This window comes from Hypanus sabinus, chromosome 6 (assembly GCF_030144855.1).
Source record: "Hypanus sabinus isolate sHypSab1 chromosome 6, sHypSab1.hap1, whole genome shotgun sequence".
Classification (NCBI taxonomy): domain Eukaryota; kingdom Metazoa; phylum Chordata; class Chondrichthyes; order Myliobatiformes; family Dasyatidae; genus Hypanus; species Hypanus sabinus.
The window spans coordinates 136,488,692-136,514,066 of NC_082711.1; the positions used below are offsets into that span (position 1 = coordinate 136,488,692).

At 46.0% G+C, this 25,375-nt stretch overlaps 1 protein-coding gene across 2 annotated transcripts in view; it reads right to left on the reverse strand.

Moving 5' to 3' along the window:
• Positions 1 to 371: 371 nt before the first annotated feature.
• The window catches only part of LOC132395870 (cytochrome P450 2D20-like), a 44,011-nt gene continuing 19,007 nt past the window's right edge, over positions 372 to 25,375 (reverse strand). The window contains exons 6-11 of one of the 2 annotated variants that reach the window (XM_059972991.1): positions 22,996 to 23,169; positions 20,419 to 20,560; positions 18,912 to 19,099; positions 10,941 to 11,082; positions 3,420 to 9,938; positions 372 to 1,138 (exon numbers count right to left, since the gene is read on the reverse strand). In XM_059972991.1, the coding sequence (XP_059828974.1) occupies positions 9,757 to 9,938; positions 10,941 to 11,082; positions 18,912 to 19,099; positions 20,419 to 20,560; positions 22,996 to 23,169 (828 nt within the window). In that variant the 3' untranslated portion in view covers positions 372 to 1,138; positions 3,420 to 9,756. The remainder of the gene's footprint in view (positions 1,139 to 3,419; positions 9,939 to 10,940; positions 11,083 to 18,911; positions 19,100 to 20,418; positions 20,561 to 22,995; positions 23,170 to 25,375) is intronic. The other variant, XM_059972992.1, reaches the window with a different exon arrangement.

Consider the following 25,375-nt stretch of genomic DNA (forward strand, 5'->3'; position numbering starts at 1 on the left):
CATTGTGGGCCTAGGGGCCTGTACTATGTTTAAATGTTCCATGTTTTACGACACTGAGTGCAAATCTACAGAATGGTGGAAAGATTGTAATGCAATCTGAAACAGTGCAAAGAAAAGTGTTCGAAGTAATAACCCAGAGAGGTAGAGTTTAGAGTTTCACAACATGGGAACACCACATTATAAATTAGTTAAAAGCTTCAGTAAAACACCAGGAACTATTTATGTTAAGTTTTTAAATAAAATGGTAACTGGTTAATGTCAAGTAAAGGAATGACACTACTGCAGAATTTAGGATCTTCAAGGTAAGCTGATAGAGTTATGCAAGATCATAAGGGTTGATGCACCATCAATAACTCACACTGAGACGTAAGGCGAGATATCGGCTTTTATTGACTGGAAGAAGGAACCAGAAGTGAGTGACCACCATACTACATCCTGGAGACTGAGGCCGAGCATAGGCCTCAGATGCCTTTATACAGGGGCCTGTGGGAGGAGCCACAGGAGCAGTCAGCAGGGGGCGTGTCCAGACAGGCACACGTAGTTCACCACATTCACCCCCCCTTTGTTTAAAAGAGTCCCCATGTGGCGAAGTTTCTTACAAGTCAAGTCTATCAGGTGGTCAAATCTGTCGCTGCGATCTACGTAGCACCGGCTGTGATTGCCGGCGACATTGGTGATTGCACAGGCGACGGAGGTTGTGCTTGTTCCAGCCCACTAGGCGCCGGTGATCCCTCACGCATGTGCGAGGTGCCTGGTATAAATGCGTATGAAATGCCCGGTATATAAATGTCGTGAGGAGTCTGTGTAGGGCCTGGTGAGCTATAAGCGTCGTGAGGAGTCTGTGTAGGGCCTGGTGAACACGGTATCACCACAGGTGCAGGGTTCATAGTTACCGGAGAGTCTTCAGGGTAGTGGTCTGCTGCACCTGCGGGTGCCAGGTCGCAGATGGAGACTGTGTCCTCCCGCCCATCAGGTAAGACCACGTAGGCATACTGGGGGTTCGCATGTAGAAGGTGAACCCTCTCGACCAACGGAGAGTAGTTATTGCTCCTCACATGTTTCTGGAGCAGCACTGGCCCCGGGGTCGTCAGCCAAACGTGGTCCCAGTGGTCCCACAGTGGTCCCAGTGACAGACTTCCTGGGAAAAGAGAATAGGCGTTCGTGAGGGGTGGCATTGGTGGACGTACATAACAGAGAGCGGATAGAGTGCAGTGCCTCAGGGAGGACCTCCTGCCATCGAGAGACCGGCAACCCTTCTGACTTAAGGGCTAAAAGTGTGGCCTTCCACACTGTGGCATTCTCCTGCTCCACCTGGCCATTACCCCGGGGATTATAACTCGTGGTCCGACTAGTAGCAATGCCCCTAACTAGCAGGTACTGGCGCAGCTCATCACTCATAAAGGAGGACCCTCTATGACTGTGGATATAGCAGGGATACCCGAACAGAGTGAAGAGCTGGCGCAGGACTTTTATGACGGACGTGGCAGTGGTGTCGGGGCAGGGGATGGCAAAGGGGAACCGTGAGTACTCATCGATAACATTGAGAAAATAGACATTGCGGTCAGTGGAGGGAAGGGGGCCCTTAAAGTCAACACTCAGTCGCTCAAAAGGGCGTGTGGCCTTGACAAGTTGCGCCGGGTCAGGACGGTAGAAGTGCGGTTTGCACTCAGCGCAAATTTGGCAGTCCCTGGTCATCGTCCTGATGTCCTCCAGGGAGTACGGCAGGTTCCGGGCTTTCACAAAATGGTAAAATCGGGTGACCCCCGGATGGCAAAGATGTGTATGAAGAGCGTACAGCTGGTCGAGCTGTGTGCTAGCACATGTTCCCCGGGATAGGGCATCAGGGGGCTCATTGAGTCTGCCAGGCCGGTACAGGATATCACAGTTGTAGGTGGAGAGTTCTATTCTCCACTGCAAAATCTTATCATTTTTGATTTTGCCCCGCTGTTGGTTACTGAACAGGAATGCAACTGAGTGCTGGTCGGTCAGCAAGGTGAACCTTTTGCCAGCAAGATAGTGCCTCCAGTGCCTAACAGCCTCCACTATGGCCTGGGCTTCTTTCTCCACCACAGAGTGCCGAATTTCAGAGCCTTGGAGGGTGCGAGAAAAGAATGCTACTGGCCTGCCTGCCTGATTGAGGGTAGCAGCAAGCGCGAAATCGGAGGCGTCACACTCCACTTGGAAGGGAATGGTCTCGTCCACTGCATGCATCGTAGCTTTGGCAATGTCCTCATTAATGCAGCTGAAGGCCGCGCGGGCCTCAGCAGAGAGGGGAAACGAGGTAGACTTGACCGGGGGCGTGCCTTGTCTGCGTAATAGGGGACCCATTGGGCATAATAGGAAAAATAACCCAGGCACCGTCTGAGGGCTTTGAGAGTGGTGGGAAGAGGGAGTTCTAACAGGGGGCTCATATGGTCGGGATCAGGGCCAATAACCCCGTTTTCCACGACATACCCAAGGATGGCAAGGCGGGTGGTTCTGAACACACACTTGTCCCTGTTATAAGTAAGGTTCAGAGCTGCGGCCACTTGGAGAAATCGTTGGAGGTTGGCGTCGTGATCTGGCCAGTCGTGGCCACAGATGGTGATGTTATCCAGTTAGGGAAATGTGGCCTTCAGTTGGTACTGGTCCACTATCGGGTCCATTTCCCTCTGGAAGACCGAGACACCATTCGTGACACCGAAAGGAACGCGCAGGAAGTGATAGAGCCTGCCGCCCGCCTCTGGGCAGATGGGGAGCTGGTGATAAGCGGATTTCAGATCTATTGTCGAGTACACCTTGTACTGAGCAATCTGGTTGACCATATCCGCGATGCGGGGTAGGGGGTACGCGTCAAGCTGCGTAAACCTATTGATGGTTTGACTATAGTCCACGACCATCCTATTTTTCTGCCCAGTCCGAACAACAACCACCTGGGCCCTCCAAGGGCTTGAGCTTGGCTCAATGATCCCCTCCCTGAGCAGCCGCTGCACCTCTGACTGAATGAAGGCCCTGTCCCCCGCACTGTACCTCCTGCTTTTAGTTGCCACAGGCTTACATTCGGGGGTCAGGTTGGCGAACAGCGGTGGGGGAGGGACCTTGAGGGTGGAGAGACTGCAAGTGGTGTCAGTAGCGCAGCTGTCGGCCTGGTGCTGGATGAGACGTTTGGGCCCGTGTGTGTGTGTGGTCAGTAGTGATGAAGTCCCACAGAACTGAGGATTCCGGACAGTGAGTGGTGGGAGGGGCCTGTCATATACCATAGTCACACTTTCGAGATGGCTCTGGAAGTCCAGCCCCAATAGCACAGGTGCGCACAGTTTAGGCATGACCAATAGCGCAAAGTTCCGATATTCTCTGCCTCGCACCACCAACGTCGCTACACAACCCGCCTGGATGTCTGCGGAATGCGACCCAGAAGCCAAATTGATCCTCTGACTTACCAGCCGTGTTGCGAGTCCGCAGCGTTGCACTGTGTCCGGGTGAATAAAACTCTCAGTGCTGCCCGTGTCAAACAGGCATCTTGTCCTGTGCCCCTCCACCCGGATATCCATCATGGACCTTGCAAGCTGGTGTGGGGCACTTTGGTCGAGAGTTACAGTGGCCAGAGTTGAATCGCCGTCTTGGTGCCCGGTAAGCATCGGAGGTCCGGGGGCGGGGCATGGTGACGTCGACAAAGATGGCCGCTCACATCCGGGGTACCCGGTCAGCATCCGAGGGTCGGAGGCGGGGCGTGCTGACGTCGACAAAGATGGCCGCCCACATCCGGGGTACCCGGTCAGCATCCGAGGGTCGGAGGCGGGGCGTGCTGATGTCGACAAAGATGGCCGCCCACATCCGGGCATGCAAGATGGCGGCCCCCACGTCTCACCCGCAGCGCTGCACTCTGCTCGTAGTTTAGACTTACAGACCTTGGCAAAATGGCCCCGCTTTCCGCAGCTGGAGCAGGTCGCTTCTCACACTGGACAGCGTTGTCGGGAGTGCTTTTTGAGTCCACAGAAATAACAAAGCACGGGCTTCTAACGGGCCGCAGCCGTGGTCAGGTTTGGGGAGCTCGTGGAATAGTGACTGGCAGCGGCGTTGGCGAATTCACTCCCGGGAGCCACCGGTGGCAGGGTCTGAGATGTCCACGGAACCGGCAGGAAATCACGCGACTGGACAGCATCAGCATTGTGCAGAGCAGCTTTCAGAGCGTTGGCCGTCTTGATCGCCGAGCGTAAGGTAAGATCGGCATTTTCCAGCAGCCGCTGGCGCATGTACACTGACCTCAGTCCCGTCACAAAGGCGTCTCACACCAGCAGCTCCACATGCTGTTCTGCCGTGAGCGTCTTGCAGTCACAAGTTCGGACGAGTGTTTATAGTGCTCGGAGAAACTCGGGGCTCGATTCGCCAGGCCACTGTCGCCGGGTAGCTAAATAATGTCTTGCGTAGACGGTGTTCACCGGCCGCAGGTACTGTCTTTTGAGGGCGTCCAGTGCCCCATCGTAGGTCGGCAGGTCCCGGATAATGGAGTAAACTTTTGGGGTGACCCTCGAGAGGAGAATTCTGTGCATAACGGTGGGTTCAGTTGCACGAAAACTCCTCCAAGTACGATTGGAAGCATGCAAGCCAGTGTTCAAAAGCGAGAACTGCTTCAGGGTCCAAATCCAACCTTTCCGGACATAAAACGGTTTCCATGTTTTAAAACTTCCAGTCAATAAAATTGATGCACCATCAACAACTCACTCTGAGACGTAAGGCGAGATATCGGCTTTTATTGACTGGAAGAAGGAACCAGAAGTGAGTGACCATCATACTACATCCTGGAGACTGAGGCTGAGCATAGGCCTCAGATGCCTTTATACAGGGGCCTGTGGGAGGAGCCACAGGAGCAGTCAGCAGGGGGCATGTCCAGACAGGCACACGTAGGAATGACACTACTGCAGAATTTAGGAACTTCAGGGTAAGCTGATAGAGTTATGCAAGATCATAAGGGTGTAGACAAGATGAAAGCATGTTGTCTTTTTCTGGGGTTGGGGCTAAAAACAAGAGGGCATAGAGTTAAGATCCGAGGTCAGATATTTAAAAGGAACATTGTGGCAGCTTCTTCCTGCAAATATGATGCAGAGTTGGAATGAGCTGCCAGAAACAGTGGATAAGTGTACACATCAGCAATATTGAAAAGTCATCATGATAGATACATGGATAGGAGAGGTTTAGAGAGCTCTGGGCCAAACGCGAGCAGATGGACCAGCATCTCGGGGAAGACAGTCGGTGTGGACTAGTTGGGCAAGGAACCTGTTTCTATGCTGCATGGCTCTTTGACTCTATGGCACCAGGAAGGGGGTTTCAAAGAGGTGATTAGTTCAGAAGTCAGATAGCAGTGTGGTACTGGGGTAGAAGATGTTCTTGTGTCTGGCCTACTGGGCTTTTCAATTTCCTGTAACTTCTAGAAGAGAACAAAGGGAATGGTAAGGGAGCAGGAATCCTTGACAATACTGTGAGCCTTCTTGAAGCGATACGTTATGAAGATGGATTGGATGGAGGTCTCTCTCATGTTTCAATCTCTGCCCATCAACAAAGTTCAGGAGGTTTCAAAAATGCACCAGGTTATATAACATGGTGAGGCAAAGCCTGGAAATCCTCCTTACAGAGCAACTCCAAAATAAAGGGAAATTTGACGGAGTGTGTGAGTGTGTGTCCTAGTCATGGAAAGATTCAGCATGAAACTCCCTTTCATCGAGTCTGCACCAACACATTTACATTAATCCCATATTTTATTCTCCCCACATTCCTATCAACTCCTCCCAGATTCTCCAACCCAGGGACAATTTCCAGTAACCAATTAACTAAAACTCCCCTGGTTTTGGGATTGTGGCAGAAAACTGATGCTTGTGGGGAACGTGCAAACTCCCCACAGACAGCACCAGAGGTCAGGATTGAACCGGAGTCTCTGGAGCCGGGGGCAGCAGTTCTACCTCCTGCACCACAGCGCTGCCCAGGAAAGCAACTGCCTGGGGAAGCAGTTCTGCCATGGAGGTGAGAGAGATTGCAGTGGGCAGAGAGAGAGATACAGAAAGGGAAATTGAGTTGTTCACCAGTCACAGACATGCAGGTAAGACAGAAACCCATGAGGAGAAGGAATTCTCTCCTTCAGGAATGAGAATCCTTGCTGCATTAAACAATCCTTTCAGGAATTTCATGATCTCCCCAGGGATGCCAAGGTGAGATAGACACCAACAGAAATATTCCTGCCTCACACACACTTACTTGCACCAAGTGTTAATCACAAATTATGATTCCATCCACACCATCCAATGCCCCTTCTCACCGATGGTCTTCTCTCACTCCCCCTCCACAAGACGATGCATCCTGCAAGGATCATTCAGAGCCCCTCACCTTCTCCATATATGATAAAGCAGTGACAGCTGGAAGGGAGGCCACTCCAGTGGGAGGGGGACTCCCCAGGCTGAAGGAGGCACGGGTGGGGGCACCGAGGTACAAACTTCATCTGGAGCAAAGCCCATCAGCACTACATCATTGTGAGTACAATATCCTATCGATGAACAGCACACATCGTCACTGCCCTGTGCACTGAGGCGTCACCATCGGCGAAGGTTTGGGTGAAGTTTACGTGCATAGCTGCCTGTTGTTTTGTCTTTGTGGGGAATGAGGAGAGGCTCCCTGCTTCCCACTCGATGGAACAGCAGGACGAGATGCTGTCGGATAAGGAGCCGGAGGGAGAGGAATGACAGTGATGAAGTGATATTGAAACCGGCACCGTACAGCCTGCAGGGAATGAGGTGGAGTCGAGCCCCATTCTCTCACGGGGTTGTGCAGAAGTGGGAGACCAAGACCTCCTCTCTAGATCTGATTGCACTACAAATTTGTTCCTCTAAATCCCACAGACTATTGGGTGTTCTATAACATAGCCCCATTAACTTGGACGTACTTTTCTTATCCTTCAGTTCCACCCATAAAACCTCACTAGATGAGTTCTCCAGTCTGCCCTGACTGGGCACTGTATGACATTTTCCCTGACAGGTAATGCACACACTCCTATTTTAATCCCTCCCACTAGGCCGGTCTATAATAACAGAACTCCAGAATATTAAACCAACAGTCCTGCTCCACCTACAGCTAAGTCTCACTAATGGCTACAATATTATAATTCCAATGCCTTTCCTACGATACTATTTGCATTGAACTATATGCAACTCAAAACATTAGTCGCACCATGCTCAATTTTCTGATCCCTTGCTTTGTCCAAGATCTTAACAAAATCTGCCTCCACAACCTCTCTACTTCTCTGTTCTGGCGCTCTGGTTCTTAACCCGCTGCATCTCTTTGTGTGTGTTGACCCAAATTTCCAGCACCTGCAATCTCTCTTGCATCTCTGCAATATCACAGACAGCTGGCTGATACAGAAACATCAATTTACCAGAAATCATGGAATTGAGTACGGAAAACCACAACGTGATCCCCTAGTGATCCTACTCTGAAAGCCATTCCACTTGGCTCTTTCCTCGTTGGTCTAACCAAATGCCGATCACAGAATCATAGATGAGCTCCAACGTTATTCTAATCCATACTGTGGGAGCAGAGGACCCTCAGTATCACCAGCCCTTACAATCTAGTAACACCCTTGCAGGTTTCCCTCTTTCTCCCACGCACTCCGTGGTGGCCTCAGAGACCTTCCCAGTCATATAATACCTCATTCACTCTTAAGCGAATTGACTCACTCATTGACTTCTTAAAGAGATTCTACCTCTGCATTATATACATTTTCCTGAATCAGCACTGTCACCTGACACTTTTTTCCTGATCAAGAATGTTAAGTGATTATTCCTGTACTTTTGGAGCTGTGTTTAGATTATTACTACTGCATCATAAACCCACAGAGCCCTTGCGTGCATGCAGCTCATCAGTCCTTTTGCTTCTTTTTATATGTGTCTTTTAAACCTAACTGTGTCCTCCCTGCACTCTCGTCAGCATCCACCAATATCCCAATCTCTTCACATGAAAGTGCGCTGCTCATTGACCTGTTGTCCATTAAGTTCCCATCATCCAAAACAAGGTATAGTCCAGTTGCAAATTTCAACCAAAACCACTTGCACACTTGCGCCTTCAAAATGTTCCTATTTATCATAGCAGTAACAAGATGTTACGTGTAGGGTCACTCATTAGCATTAGGAGAACAGTACTCTTTGATCTTATCACAAGGAACTCTGCTGTAAATTAGTGTTGTTCAGCAGTCAGCAGAACCTACAATTGTAATCAAATCAAATTCAGACTATATTCTTTCTTCAGGCTGTTTGGCCAAGCTCAGGAACTCGTTCTTCCATTCCTTCTCGGACATAATTGAAGACCCTCCCACCATTCCCCCCCCCCCCGTCGGGCAGAAGATACAAAAGCCTGAAAATGCGTACCACAAGATTCTATCACACTGTTATGAATTGAAATAACGTGCACTAGTAAGGTTTTCATTCTTTAAAAAAAGGGGCCAATCGATTGTTACATTGATCACTGGCAATTTAAAGTCTGGGATGTCACGGTAGTGCAGCAGTTAGCGTAATGCTATGACACTGCCAGTGATCAGGGTTCAATCCCACCAATATCGGAAAGGGGGTTGCATCCTCTCCCTGTGATTGTGTGGGTTTCCTTCCACATTCCAAATACGTCTCAGTTACAATGTTAATTGGTCACAGTGTAATTGGGATTGGGTTAAATAGCTGGGCAAGCAGGGCCTGTTACTGTTCTGTTATCTCTAACTGAAAGATAAATATATCAATAATCTCTAGAGTCCTAAACTGAAGTTAAGTCCAGTAAGGTGTACACAAGACCTTTATACATAGGGACAGAATTAGGCCGTACGGCGCACCAACTCCATTCCTCAATATGCACCCTCACTTTACGAGATTACACTGTATCATCCTATAATGCAAAGACCAGTTAGCTACCTTATCTATTTCTGAAGGGGTTTAGCTGTCAATAGTCATTATTTCAAGCAATGATTCCTCCCTCCCAACTAAGGAGGAGATGCATCCAACTAATGAAACAGATTAAACAAGTGGAGCACATTTATATTGAGGAGTAATTCTAATAGAGATTATGGATCTATAACTGATTTCCAAACACATGTCCAATTCTTACAAACCAGATGAGTTGCAGACAAATAAGTTGCGACACAGAAAGATTGGTCCTGGGAAGAGATCTTTCTCAGATCCAGGCTGAGGATAGATCTCCTTGTCATGTTTGTAACTCTGCACTTTTACTGCCTTTAAAAGTTTAAAACTTTTTCTTATGATTCATCTAGTGATGCCCTCATCTGCATGGGGTAATTTCACAACTGAATTGATCAGGTCAGACCACAGCAGACTTAGCTTAACTCAGACAACACTGTTTCTTCTGATTAGGTCATAGTCCCAATTAAGTTAATTATGTTTCCTAATCTTGTACATGATTGTTTCTCAAGAGGACTGGTAAATTAGTACTAGTTAAAGATTAACTATAAATACCTTGAATAAAAAAAAGTCAGCATTTTGAAAGGCAAACACGAGGAAATCTGCAGATGCTGGAAATTCAAGCAACACACACAAAATACTGGTGGAACACAACAGGTCAGACAGCATCTATAGGAAGAAGCACTGTCGACATTTCGGCCCAAAACGTCGACAGTGCTTCTTCCTATAGATGCTGTCTGACCTGCAGCATTCCACCAGCATTTTGTGTCTGTTGCTCAGCATTTTGAATCTGAGTTTAGCAAAAAGCCTCCTGACCCCAGATGGTGAATATCCATCCCTATCTGGCTTTAACACAGAGCCGATAGGGCAGTGGGCAGAGGGTAATTCCGAATCGAGCTTCCTTGTAGCTTGGTCTTGGCTCATTTTCCGGGAGAAACAACGTGAATCTTTGGAGCATGGACGTGAAGAAGATGAAGAGCTCCGTCTTTGCCAGTTGCTCCCCCAAACACGCACGATGACCTGTAGGGGCAAGGACAGGACAGGCTAGTATCACAGAAAAAGACTGAGAATCACTGCAGGGTCACGCTGAACAAAAACCACTACCTATATAGTCTCGAAGTCCGAATATAATTCTGCCTTATCCAACCCCATCTCATCTCTTAGAGAAGTAGTACACTTCCAGACTTTATCATAGTTAAACAAGTGTTCATTCTATTCATTGTAGTTAGCTAATGCATGAAGTTCTCTTTCAGCACTGGGGTGGCGGGAAAGGCTTTTGGGAATTAACTTAAATTTAGAAGTTAATAAAGAAATACAAATGCAGGAATCAGCCAGCAGCCTCCCTCTCCAGAGCACGGGAGATTGGAGCTTGGATATCCACAATCACAGCTGCAAACGTTGCTACATTTACGAGGGGTGATAAATAGGTTCGTGGCCCAAGGTAGATTGAGTCAATTTTAGAAAACCTAGCACATTTGTTTTTCAACATAGTCCCCTCCTGCATTTACACACTTAGTCCAGCGGTCGTGGAGCATACGGAACTTGGACCTCCAGAAAGTTTCCACAGCATGGGTGATTGATAAGTTCGTGGCCCAAGGTAGAACAAGATGAGTTGTACAGCTCTTGTTACATGCATATGTAGTTCAACTCTGAGTGATTATGCAGAAAATTTAAGTTAATAACCCATCAGTGGTGATTGATAAGTTCATGGCCTAAGGTAGAAGGAGATCAGTTATTAACTTCAAATTTTCTGCATAATCACTCAAAGAGTTGAACTGCATGGGCATGTAATGACAGCTGTATAACTCATCGCCTTCTACTGTAGGCCACAAACTTATCAATCACCCCAGCTGTGGACACTTTCTGGAGGCCATGCTCCACGACCGCTGGACTAAGTGTGTAAATGTAGGAGGGGTCTATGTTGAAAAATAAATATGCTAGGTTTTCTAAAATTGACTCCTTCTACCTTAGGGTGATTGATAAGTTCGTGGCCTTTGTAATAATCCACAAACCCTACATTACCTGCCGAGAATGGGATGAAAGCTTCTGGCCTCACAAACTTCCCATCGGAATCGAGGAAGTGTCCTGGATTAAACTGATGTGGAGTCAACCAAATATCTTCATCAAACAAGGCAGAGGAAATGTTTGGAATGATCATTGTTCCCTAAATAGTAATTGAAGAGATACATTAGGGAAATATTAGTAACAGACACACAGAGCAATGAAGACAATTATATTCTGGTCTTTGGACTGAAAGCTATGGTTTGTAGCCCAGTGATTGTAAGTCATCATAGACAGAAGATTTTCAATTTAATTCTGCAATACACTTCATCTTCACGGCTACCACATACTTAGGATACATTGGCAATGCTTTGAGAGGTTTGTTGGCTCAAAGTGAATAGAACAATCTTCACTCAAAATGTCATAAAGCACAGAAAATAGGCCCTTCGGCCCAACTGGCCTGTACTAACCGAGGTTCTCATCTGAACTAGTCCCATTCATCCACATTTGGCCCAAATCCCTCTGAACCTTTTCCTATCCATGTACCTCTCCAAGTGCCAATCAAGTATACATCACAGTGACCTGCATTACAGCTTAATTTCTCCAGTTATGAGGATAATTTCCAAGCAAATGCACTGAACAAATCATCGCCTGCCCAGTGACTTCTGCAGTACCAGCACCTCGTTGGTCTATGAGAACAATAGTCTATCCAGAGCCAGGTCCCACTGTTGCGGACAATGAGCCTGGACCAAGAGGCCAGCAAGGTCACTTTGGACAGAGCAGGTATGAGGGTTCAAGAGGATTCCCTGATTCACCTGGTCCAGTTGATGTCCAGGTGAGTATCTGATGTGGAATAACAAGACAGGGAGCAGAGTGATGACATGCCTGGGGTTGGGGTGATGGAATGGGATTGTTCTGGAGTTGGAGTGTAATGGAGATCGAAAGTGAGTAGGTGGGGGTTCAATGTAGGCACCTGGCAGAGCAGACCTCTTTACAGGAGATGGGGAGGGTGTGATTGCAAACTGGGTGGAGCAGAAGGTGAATGGAGATGGACTCCATGGATGATTGAGTAAACACCTGGAGGGGAAGTGCAGTTCCCAACTAGACTGAGCAGGAAAAAAGAGATAAATACACCAGCTAAGTAAGTTGTACATGATCCAACAGAGGGAGTACATGGGATTACCTGTAATCAAGTGGAAGATCCAGAATAAAATATGGAATAAAGATAGTTATCAATGAATATAAGTGTGTAGAGTGGGAGTCAGCTACTCAGCCACTCATGTCTGCCCTACCATTCAGTTTGATCATAACTGATCTACCCCAGGTCTTATAAAGTCATAGAGGAATACAGGACAGAAACAGACTCTTCAGCCCATCTAACCCATGCTAAACCATTTAAACTGCCTACCCCTATTAATCTGCACCAAGATGTAGCCCTCCATACCCCTACCATCTATGTACTTAATCAAACATTTTTAAATAATAAAATTGAGCTTGCATGCACCATTTGCACTGGCAGGTTATTCTACAAGCTCACAATCCTCTGAGTAAAGCTGTTTCCCCATAAACTTTCCAAATTTGATCCTTAACCCATGACCTCTAGTTGCAGTCCATCCAACCTCACTGGGAAAAGCCTGCTTGCATTTATTCTATCTATACCCCTCACAACTTTGTATACCTCTATCAAATCTCCCCTCAGTCTTCCATATTCTAGGAAATAAAGTTCTAAGCTATTCAATCTTTTCCCATAACTCAGGTCCTTCGGACCCAGCAAGATCCTTATAAATTTTCTGTGTATTCTTTCAGGCTAACTTACATCTTTCCCGAAGGCAGCTGACCAAAACTGCATACAATACTCCAGATTTGGCCTCAACAATGTCTTTCACAACTTCAACATAACATCTCATCTCTTGTACTCAATGGAACATACACAAAATGCTGGAGGGATTCAGCAGTTCGAATAGAATCTAGGAAAATGAACAAACGATCGACATTTCGGGCCAAGACCCTTTATTTCCAGCATCTGCAGTCATTCTCATGTTTATGATATCCTATATTCAATACTTTGATATAGGAGGCAAATGTACTAAAAGCTTTCTACCCGTGACACCAATTATGGATCTATATTCCCAGATCCCTTTGTTCTCAGTTCGCTGTACAAGACCTACCTTGGTTGGTCCTGAAGTGCAACACCTCACATTTCTCTGCTTTAAATTCCTTCTGTAATTTTTCATCCGGTCCAGTTCCTGCTGCAAGCTTCAATCGTCTTCCTCACTGATCCAGTTAACTATGTTATCATTCAGATCATTGATTTAGATGACAGACAACAAAGGATCCAGCACTGATTGCTGAGGCACTCCATTAGTCTCAGGCCTCCAATCAGACAGGCAAACATCTGCTACCACTCTCTGGCTTCTCCCACAAAGCCAATGTATATCCCAATTTACTACCTCCCCTACGGGACCTTGTAAAATGCAGTCGCTGTAGACAACAGCCACTGCCTTGTGTTTATAAACTTTCCTGGTAACTTCCTCAAAAAACTCTAAGATTGGATAGTCATGACCCACTATGCACAAAGCCATGCTGACTATCTGTAATCAGTCCAAATACAGTATATCCAGCCCCTTAGAATGGCTTCCGATAACTTTCCCACAAAAAATGCTGGGCTCACTGGCCTATAATTTCCTAGTTAATATTAGAGCCTTTCTTCAACAGTGGAAGAACATTAGCTATGCTCCAGTCCTCCGATACTTCATCTGTGGCAAAGAATTATTTAAATATCACCCCTAGGGCCCTGTAATTTCTGTACTTGCCTCTCACAGGGCCCGACGGAACACCTTGTCAGGCCTTGGGGATTTATCCACCCTAATTTTCCTCAAGATGCAAACACTTCCTGCACTGTAATCTGTATGGGGTCCATTCTCTTGTTGCTGCTACGTTTTATTTATATAGACTCTGTACATCTCCCGAATAAATATGGATACAAGAAATCCACTTAAGATCTTCCCCATCTCTTCTGGCTCCACGCATAGATGACCATTCTGATCTTCCAGTGGACTAACTTTATCCCTTGCAATCTTTTACTCTTAACATATCTGCAGAATCCCTTGTGATTCTCCTTCTCCTTGTCTGCTAGGGCAACATCATGCCTTCTTGCAGCTCTCTTGATTCCTTTCTTAAGTGTTCTCTTCCATTTCTTAAATTCCATAAGTACATTTTCTTACCTGCCAATGCCTGCTATGCTTCTTTTTGTTTTAGTCAAGGTCTCAATATCTCAAGAAAACCAAGGTTCTCTAGACCTGTTATCTTTCCTTTTATTCTGACAGACACATACAAGCTTTGTACTCTCAAAATGTCACTTTTGAAGGCTTCACAATTACTAATTTTATTTTTGTCAAAAAGCAGCCTGTCCAAATCCAGACTTGCCAGATCTTTTCTGATACCATCAAAATTGGTCTTTTTCTAATTTAGAATCTGAAACTGTGGACCAGACCTATCTTAGAAATAGAGAAACATAGAAAACCTACAGCACTATACAAGCCCGTTGGCCCACAAAGCTGTGCCAAACCTGTCCCTACCTCAAAACTACCTAGGCTTTGCCCATAGCCCTCTATTTTTTTTAAGCTCCATGCAGCCATCCAGCAGTCTCTTAAAAGACCCTATTGTTTCCTCCTCCACCACCACCGCTGGCAGCCCATTCCACACACTCACCACTCTCTATTTTGCCAGGTACTTGAATGGATAGGATTAGAGGGGTATAGCATTAGTTTTAGTAGCTATCATACTGACAAAGAGTTGGTGGACCAAACAGCCTGTCTCTATGCTGAACAAATCTCTGAATCCCTGAATCTACCCACGGGAGCTCTCTGCTGCACAAAGACGTCAAGCTGATGGCAAGTTGCTGTCCTATCAGAACCACAGGCTGTACTCAGGTGGCCGGGATCAGATCTCAGCTGGATCAGGACAGGACCATGTGGGTGCTTTCAGAGTCCCCATGCTCTCCACCTGGGCCTCCGTTGCAGTTGTCACCCGCTCCAGTTGGTGCCATGGGAGAGAGTCGATGTTGCTTTCTTGCACAGGAGTGCTCGCAGCCTCCCCAGAGGCTCCACACCACTGGTGGTGAGAATGGCGAGATAGTTGCTCCGTGCTCCTAGACATCTGCACCCGGTTCAGCAGGCCTGAATGCATTCGACACCTCCGCACACATCAGCCTTGGAAAGAAGGCAGCTCGTGCTGGATATCCAATCACTCGAGGCAGTAAGGGATGCTCAAACTACTCTTCATTCAACTCCTCTTCCTCCTGTCAGACCACAGGCCCATTGGTGTCTATAAAACATGTCTCTCTAAATCAGCAGCGCAACCACTCATGGCGCCAACCTCTCGAGTATCAGGCAAAATGATGCTGTGTGTAAAGATTCATTATTCCCCTTGTGTTTCCCCTAGATGTCCTCCTTTCACCCTGTGCCCCTTCACTGATGCCTCTTAAATGGGGAAGGCTGAGGGCCATTGCTGTTATTCCATTTTAACCCCGAAGTGGGGACTGAGTACTGTCATGTAAATGACAGCGAGGGAGCATGTGGAGATGAAGGAGACTGAATGACCAAATGTGGATGTAGGTGAAGCCCCATTGTTTGTGCATGACAGAGAAACAGAATCAAGATGAAGAATACCTTTCTGTTGCCATACATGGCTTATTATCTGCTCAAATGATGAAAGTTTACAACATCTTGTCACATTCTGTATGATAAAGAAACTGTTGCAGTCGCCAACACTTGTGTGTGTATAACCGTATACTACCCTGAGAATCATTTCCTTGTAGGCATTCACATTAAATACAAAAAAAATAGAATCAATAAAAACTGCAAACAATCAATGTGCAAAAGATAACAAATTGTGCAAATACTAAAATATACAAAGTAATAATAAATAAATAAATAATAAATAATATTGAGAACGAGTTGCTGAGTCCCTAAAGTGAGTCCATAGGTTGTGGAATCAGTTCATAACACCATAAGATATACGAGCAGAATTAGGCCATTTGGCCCATCGAGTCACTTCCACTATTTGACATCGGCAGATCCAACTTTCCTCTCAGCCCCAGTCCTCTGTCTTCTCCCCGTATCCCTTCATGCCCTGAACAATCAAGAATTTATCAACCTCTACCTTAAATATACACAATGTGCAAAGAATTCCACAGATTCACCGGTCTCTGGCTAAATAAGTTCCTCCTCAATGTTTATTGTTGGGGCGAGTAAAGTTATCCACTCTGGTTCAGGAGCCCGATGGTTGAGGGATAATAATTGTTGGCATGGGACGTGAGGCTCTTGTCCATCCTTCCTGATGGCAGCAGTGAAAAAAGAGTATGGCCTTGATGATAGGGGGTCCTTGATGATGGATGCTGCTTTCTCTTACAGGTATACACGCTGGTTGAGTGAGGTTGTCACAACTTTCCTCTTAACATCAGCAAGACCAAGAAAGACCAAGATGTGATGGAGCTGTCGGAAAGCATCAAGTTGGAAGGTTGCTAGGCCCAGATGAGATGTACCCCAGGCTACTGTGGGAGGCAAAGGAGGAGATTACTGAGCCTCTGGCGATGATCTTTGAATCATCAATGGGGACAGGAGAGGTTCCAGAGGATTGGAGGGTTGCAGATGTTGTTCCTTTATTAAAGAAACGGAGTAGAGATAGCCCAGGAACTTATAGACCAGTGAGTCTGACTTCAGTGGTTGGTAAGGTGATGGAGAAGATCCTGAGGGGCAGGATTTATGAACATTTGGAGAGGTATAATATGATTAAGAATAGTCAACATGGCTTTGTCGAGGGCAGATCGTGCCTTACTAGACCGATTTAATTTTTTGAGTGATACTAAACACATTGATGAAGGAAGAGCAGTAGATGTAGTGAATATGGATTTCAGCAAGGCATTTGATAAAGTACCCCATGCAAGGCTTATTGACAAAGTAAGGAAGCATGGGATTCATGGGATATTGTTTTGTGGATCCAGAACTGGCTTGCCAACAGAAGGCAAACAGTGGTTGTAGTCAGGTCATATTCTGCATGGAGGTCAGTGACTCTTCATGATTTTTATAAATTACCTGGGTGAGGAAGTGGAGGGATGGGTTAGTAAGTTTGCTGATGACACAAAGGTTGGAAGTGTTGAAAATAGTGTGGAGGACAGTCAGAGGTTACAGCAGGACATTGATAGGATGCAAAACTCGGCTGAGAAGTGGCAGATGGAGTTCAACCCAGATAAGTGTAAAGTGGTTCATTTTGGTAGGTCAAATATGATGGCAGAATATAGTATTAATGGTAAGACTCTTGGCAGTGTGGAGGATCAGAGGGATCTTGGGGTCTGAGTCCATAGAACTCTCAAAGCAGCTGCGCAGGTTGACACTGTGATTAAGAAGGCATATGGTGTATTGGCCTTCATTAACCATGGAATTGAATTTAGGAGCCAGGAGCTAATGTTACAGCTATATAGGACCCTGGTCAAAACCCACTTGGAGTATTGTGCTCAGTTCTGGTCACATCACTACAGGAAGGATGTGGAAACTATAGAAAGGGTGCAGAGGAGATTTACAAGGATGTTGCCTGGATTGGGGAGCGTACCGTATGAAAACAGGTTGAGTGAACTCGGCCTTTTCTCCTTGGAGTGACAGAGAATGAGAGGCAACCTGATAGAGGTGTAAAAGATGATGAGAGGCATTGACTGTGTGGATAGTCAGAGGCTTTTTCCCAGGGCTGAAATGGTTGCCACAAGAGGACTCAGATTTAAGGTGCTGGGGAGAAGGTATAGAGCTGATGTCAGGGGTAAGTTTTTTTTTTACTCAGAGTGTTGAGTGTGTTGAATGGGCTGCTGGCAAAAGTGGTGGAGGGGGATATGATAGGGTCTTTTGAGAGACTTTTTGATAGATACATGGAGCTTAGAAAAATAGAGGACTGTGGGAAAGTCTAGCAATTTCTAAGGTAGGGACATGAACGGCACAACTTTGTGGGCCGAAGGGCCTGTCTTGTGCTTTAGGTTTTTTATGTTTCTAAATCAGAAGGGGAAGTTAGAAGAGCACAGACCGGTCCTCATTGGGGGGTCATCTGTGGAAGGGGTGAGCAGCTTCCAGCTCTTGGGCATCAACATCTCAGAAGATTTATCCTTGACCCAGCATACTGATATAATCACGATGAAGACATGCCAGCAAATCAAATTCATTATAAGTTTAAGGAGATTTAGTATGACACCAAAGAATCCTGCAAATTTCTACAGATGTACGGAGGAGAACACTCTGACTGGGTGCCTCACAACCTATCATGGAAGCTCCAATGCAGAGAATTGCACTATCTGCAGAGGATTGTAGACAGTTTCATCACAGGTACAACCCACTCTGCCATCAAGGACTTCTTCAAAAGGTGATGACTCAAGAAGGCAGCATCCATCATTAAAGACTCTCACTATCCATGACACACCCTCTTCATAATATTATCCAAGAGACAGAAGAGGCTAAAGAATCACACTCAATGCTCTAAGAACAACTGCTCCTCTTCAACCATCAGCATTTTGTATGGTCCATGAACCTTTGAACACTATCTCGTTTAAGTCTCGCACTGCCACAGAACATATTTGTCAGTGATTATGGACCTTAAACACCACTGACTCGTCCCGTCACTACGTACGGGCGCTGTTTCTGCTTACTGGGAAAGTGTCTTTGAGAGCTGATGTTCTCGTGGGTTTGATGTATAGCAGAGTGGATATCATTCCTCTTTGTGGGTTGTGTGCCTTGTGAAATAGTTCACATTTTACTGCATAGTTCTCTGTGAACCACACAGATACTTTTCAGATACTTCACGATAACCTCACAATTGTTTGTAGAAACTCCTGTGGGCATTATTTCCCACTTTGCACACCAGCATCTGAAGCCCAATTTTTAGGTAACTGCTTTCAGATCATTCAGAGGATCGAAGGTCAGAAAGGGAACGATTAAGATTAACTCCAGGTTGTACCTTCTGGATGGTGTAACCCATGACTGTTGTGTCTCTGTACGTTTCATGCGGCAGTGAGATTGGACCAACATTCCCCAAGCGTTGTGTTTCATGGATAACAGCGTTAGTGAATGGCATTTCCTCCCGGTCTTCCAACCTTGGCCTTCGACCCTTCCCAATCACTCTGTCAATCTCCTCGTGAACCCGAGCTGCAGGAACAAGACAAGAACTGAATCCAAGGATTTGGTTGAAAGGAGGAACTCATGTTTTAATCAGATCTTTCACCCACTGAAAAATCCCAATGTGTCTTATTACTGAAGGAAAGTTTGGCAATGTAGTCACTGTTATATGTTAGGAAGTACAGCAACCATTCGAATAATAGCAAAGTCCTAGAAACACCGGGCTGATAGTGCTTAAACAAGGGGTTTTCATTAACTTAGAGATTGCTAATATTTGTTGCTAATATTTCGATCTTTAGCCTGAAGGTTAATAGTTTTACTAATAACATTCTTCACCCCCTTCCATGTCATGGTCTGGATCGGTTCCCCTTTACATTTAGTTAGGTTGCGATCCGGACCATTAACGCCTTGTTCCCTTCTCATTTCGTTTCACGCATCCCTTGAGCTTGGCAATCAAGGTAATCTACCCTCGACCCGAACCGGCAGCTTATAAGCCCCTGGCTTTAGCCGTTCGGGGCGAGAGTGTTAAGAAGCCCTCGCAAGTCGCTGCGCCGCTGCTACGACAAGCCAGAGTGATCCAGCGCATCGGAGTACCAGCAATTTGCCTTCCGTCGTCAGAATGGGTCCGGGCAAGGTCAATCTACAGGGGTAAGTGGAAGGTGGAGTCCTGACTCGACGTTCATGCCCCTTGTCCGTGTCTACCCCTCGAAGAGTCCCGGCTCGGTGCCTGAGTTGAAGGTGGAGTTCCAGCTCGATGTTAAGCCCAGTGTCTGTGTCTTCCCCCCAAAGAAGAGTCCCGGCTTGATGTCTGATCTGAAGGAGGAGTCCTGATTCAAGATTCCATGTTGTGTGTTTTGGTGTCCATGTTTCTGGCTGCAGCGATCCATGGTATCCAAGTGTCTGGTGGCGATGAATCAAGGTCCCAGTCTCCAAGTCCAAGGGCCATGGTGGTCGCAGTCCCCAGGGATCCAGTCATGGCCGCGGCTGTCCATACTCCCCCGTCCAAGTCCACGGTCCGCGGCTGTCCATGTTCCTGCTGTCCAAGCCATGGCCGCGGCAATCCCAGTTCCCGGTTTCCAAGTCCCAGGTCCGCAGCGATCCTAGTCCCTAGTCCCTAAGCCCAAGGTTCATGTTCCTCTTTGTCCTCCTTGATTTCCCGATCTTCTGTGTAGCGAGTAATAAATGCCATTTTATTGTACCCAAGAAAGACGTGTTTGTGTCCTGCTTGTGGGTCCTCTCCCAGCACCCTTGTCCCCACCTCATGAGATTCCAATACTGTTTCTCCACACCTTCCATTCACACCAATGCACGGCTGGTAATAGGCCTGGCAGAGACGTTGTTCTACTTACACTGCACATCTGGATGCAAGACCATGAAGAGCAAGCCCCAGCTTAGGGTGGTGGATGTGGTCTCTGTACCTGCAGAAAAGAGGCCAGCTACTGCCCCAATCATCTTGCCTTCCAGGAAACTTGTGTTCGGATCATTCTTTGTCTAAGATGTAGTTAAGAAATCCACTGTTAATATGTAGAAGTGAAAACTCATCACAGGAATATTGGGGGAAAGCATGATAGCATAGCAGTTAGTGTTACACTATAAGAGGGCCACCAGCCCTGGTTCAATTCCACCATTGTCTGGTAGGAGTTCACATATTCTCTACAGGATACCGTGGGTTTCCTCTGGGTGCTTCTGCTTCCTTCCACATGATGAAGTCATAAGGGTTTGTAGGTTAACTGGTCACATGGGTGTAATTAGACACAGGCTCATCGAGCTGGAAAGGCCTGTTACTGCGCTGTATCTCTGAATAAAAGGAAGGGGGGAAAGAACAGTGCCAAAGTCAGTCGAATTGTTTTCAACAGTGTAACATACTAGTGAGAGGATAAATGAGCATTCAGTTCTGGCTAGGACATCTAGGAAAGGAAGGCCAGAGTTACAAGGAGAGATTGTTTAGGCTTGGACTGTTCTCCTGAGAGAACAGGAGTCTGAGGAGTGATATTGTAGAGGTTTATGAGGGACGTAAATAAGGTGGATAGTTACTGTTCAACCCCCCACCCCTGGAGTAGGGAGCCTAAAACTAGAGGACACTGGTTTATGGCGAGTAGATTTGACAGGCATGTTTTCTACAGATGGGAAGATGGGAGAAGCTGCCAGAAGGTGGTAGAGGTGGGTACAATTACAACACTATCTGGAAAGGTACAAAGAAAGGAAAGGAATAAAGGGATTAGGATTAGCAGAGATATACATCTTGGTCAGAGTGAGTGAGTTGAGCCAAAGGGTTTGCTTCCATCCTGTCAGACTATGTGACTTGGTGAAAGGTGCCAAGGTCCTGAGAGCTCGCAAGAAAGATTTGCCATGGGATTTCAGCCATGAGGTTAGACAATGAGAACCTGAGGAAGCTTGAGAGGGGACGTGATGGAGACGTACTGAATCTGGATCGGGTATCAGGACTTAAAACAGGGTAAATGAAGAGACATTATTCCCATTAGCAGCTGAATCAAAGACCAAAGCACTCAGGTTCAAAGTGAAGGGCAAGTGAAAGGGGGAAGAACCTGATAAAATCAGGTGCTGTTAGTTTGAATTTCCTGCCCTGTAAGATTGACAGAAACAATTAATCAGGGACTTTAAAAGAAAATTGGATATGTGTTTAAGGAAAAATAATAGAGCAACAGGGAAGGAGGGGAATTACTTCCTAACATTCTGTATAGACCCATTGTGAAGACATCTCCTTGTGGACTATTTTGATAACTCAATAGAAAGGCAGAGCATACCTAGATATTCTGTTTGGTTGAACCCAAATCATACCGACCCCAGGCATGTGTTACTCATTGAAGGGTGCTTAGTCACGTGGCTGTCAGCAGAGTTAGCTACAAGCCTAGTTTGTTACGAGCCACAGTGAGAGGGTTACAAGAAGATCCCTCAAAGTCATCGTGCAAGTTGATAGGCTGGTGAAAGAGGCATATGGTGCTTGACCTTCACTAGTTGGGGGACTGAGGTTAAGAGTTGTGCGGAAACGTCTCAGCTCTATAAAACTCTGGTTAGATGACACGGGGAGTAGTGCATTCAGATCTGGTTGCCTCACTATTGGAAGGTGGCGAGGCTTTGGAGAGGGTGCATAGGAGCTTTACCAGGATACTACCTGGATGAATCAGAATCAGGTGTATTATCACTGGCATGTGACGTGAAACTTGTTAACTTAGCAGCAGCACTTCAATACACAACATAATCTAGCTGAGAGAAATAAGAATCATGATAATAAATGAAATCAAACATAATAACAAACAAGTAACTCAATTACGTATATTGAATAGATTAAAAAAGCATGCAAAAAATAGAAATACTGAATATTAAAAAATGAGTTAGTGTCCAAAGCTTCAAAGTCCATTTAGGAATTGGATGGCCGAGGGGAAGAAGCTGTTCCTGAATCGCTGAGTGTGTGCCTTCAGGCTTCTGTACCTCCTACCTGATGGCAACAGTGAGAAAAGGGCATGTTCTGGGTGCTGGAGGTCCTTAATAATGGAGAGTACATGTCTTGTGAGAATAGGTTAAATGAGTTAGGGCTTTTCTCTTTGGAGCAAAGGAGGATGAGAGGTGACTTGATAGAACGATATAAGATAAGAGACATCGATAGAGTGGACAGCCAGTACATTTTCTCCCCAGGGCCCAAATGGCTAATACAAGGGAACAATTTTAATGTGATTGGAGGAAAGTATAGGGGGGATGTTAGAGGTAGATTTTCCACAGTATTAAGTGTACGAAACACACTTCTAGGGTTGGTGGTAGAGGCAGAAACATTAGGGACATTTAAGAGACACATGGATGAAAGGAAATGGAAGAGAAGAGTTAGATTGATTTTGGAGTAGGTTCAAAAGTCAGCCAATGAAAGGCGTGTACTGTACTGTTCAATATTTTAAGTTTCAGTCATCACTTACCTTCTCCTGCTGTGTTAAGAAAGCATCAATAAAGTCCCTGGTACAATTTGGATCCCATGTTTCCTTATGGCTCATGATTATCTCTTGCAAAAACTGACTGATTTTGTCCTGATTTTGAAATAATTTGTTTTGCGGTCCTGGGAGGTAACACAGGAAGGGGAATGCATTCATCAACTGCAACAGAGACAGGGTTAGATATTAGATACTTCAATTCTCTTCAATTCTCTGACTTTTCTTAAAATGATAAATGGAAAGGCTAATTTTGACAGAGGTACAGAAACAAGGTAGGGTAAGATAGGTAGAGCTGGTGAAGCTGGATCCAATAATCTGGTATCCACCTATTCGTAAACACAATGGCTTAGGCTCTGGCTCACCAGGTACTGATTCCCACAGTCCCTGGGCCAGCACCCCTCTAATACATTGGAGCCCTGGTTTCACAGTTCCTTCCACTCACAGGAGCTCCCAGTTCCCCCATGTCTATTAAACTCACTGGAGCCCAGATTCCTTCATTCCATTGAAAGCAAAATCACAAGAGACTGCAGATGCTGGAATCAGGAATGAAGAACAAACTGCTGGAGAGCTCAATGTGTAATATGGCATCCATGGAGGGAAAAGGACAATTGAGCTTTCCAGTCAAGACTTTCAACTAGATTCTTAGTCAGTGGGTTTGTAGCACATATCAGTGGATAGTTTCTCTCCCAAAATGGAGACAGATCAGGAACAGATAGAGAGGTGTAGTAAATAGTCCAAGTTAATTTAAGGGTAGGGTGATAGAGAAGTTGTTGAAGTTGACAAGTTCTGTATGGGCACAGGAAATAAACCAAAGCAGTTGTCAATATAGCAGCAAAAGAGTTGGAGAGAGGTAACAGGTGTAGTACTTTTTCCTGACACAACAACTTTCCATTTCCCTCCACAGATGCTGCCTGACCTACAGGGTTCCTCCGACAGCATTTTGTTCCCATGAAACTCTGAATCACTTCCTGCACTCCCTTTAAACGTCACTGGACAAGGTACTGTGCCAAATTTATTTTATAAAGTATCTCATGGCTGCGAAAACCAATTAATCTGGCACCAAAGTCCCAAGTATGAGAGATTAAACGGGCTTTCTCAAAGTGCAGCATCTAAGCTTCTGTGCTTGTGTGGCAATATTTTTTGTATCCGAGCCAGGACAGGGCAAACTTTGATCAACTGGTCCATTTTGTGTTTTTAATTATTTCCAGCATCTGCAGATTCACTCATGTTGTGTTGCAGATTCACTCAGGTGGTGAACAGCAGCTGACTCAGAGGTTGAACAAGTAGGTAGAAGGAAAACTGCAGTTTTCAACCTTCACAGTTTGGACATTAAACTGAAATCTCCCACAGCATTTGTGTCAATCAGTCAGCAAAGGAGAGGGTTCATGCGGCGACTGGATGTCAGTAAGTGAGTTCAGCCTTACCACGGCAGTCCGGTGTTTCCTAGCAAAGGAAGATGGCCCTGGAGGCTCTATCATTTTCTGAGTGATTGTTGGCACATTTAAATAAAAGATAAATTCCTCTCAGTGCAAAGACATACCAGTTAGTAAACGAAAGGTTCAGGTACAGAATCAAGGCAAGGTAAGATAGGCAGAGTTGCCTATAGTAAACTGTCCCGTTATTAGGTTAGGATTAAATCAGGAGATTGCTGGGCAGTGTGGCACAAAGTCGCCGGAAGGGCATATTCCACACTGTATCTCTATAAATAAACAAATAAATTCAATTTACGTGGAAAATGTCATAATGTCTGCCCTAGTGAGAGGAGTCCGATAAACACAACTAAAGATCAAGAAATGGAAGGGGTAGCTTGGTCCTGTCAGTCAGTTCATTTTAGGGAGAAAACCAGAGTAGATAAGGCACCCAGTTTGTGGACAAAATGAAGTCTCAGTTGACAGAATGAAACAAATGCAATGTTGAGAGGGGGAGTGTGAGTGTGTGTGGTCTAATATTGAGACCCTTCATCTGGATTGAAAGATAGCTGGTAAAGGAGGTGAAGTGATGGGGTGGAGCAAGAACTGGCAAACATTAGCTGGATCCAGGTGAGGGATGGGGGAAGGTGCTGAGGCAGATAGAGGATGGGCAGAATGAGGAGGGGAGAGAGGAAATAGTGCCCTTTCACATTGTTTCTTTCCCTTATTCCACCTAATCCATCTACTCATCAGTCACGGTCACTCCGGTCCACTCCTCACTTCCCACACATAGTTCCTTGCTACACTTCTCTCCCATCAGATTCAAGCATCTATCACCTCCACTTATCACCTCCCAGCCTCTGTCGCTTTTCCTACTCTTCTCCCTCCATCATCCCTTCTTACCTCAATTTTTTCCAGTGATGAGATGGACCTGAAATTTCCCACAACTGACAATCATC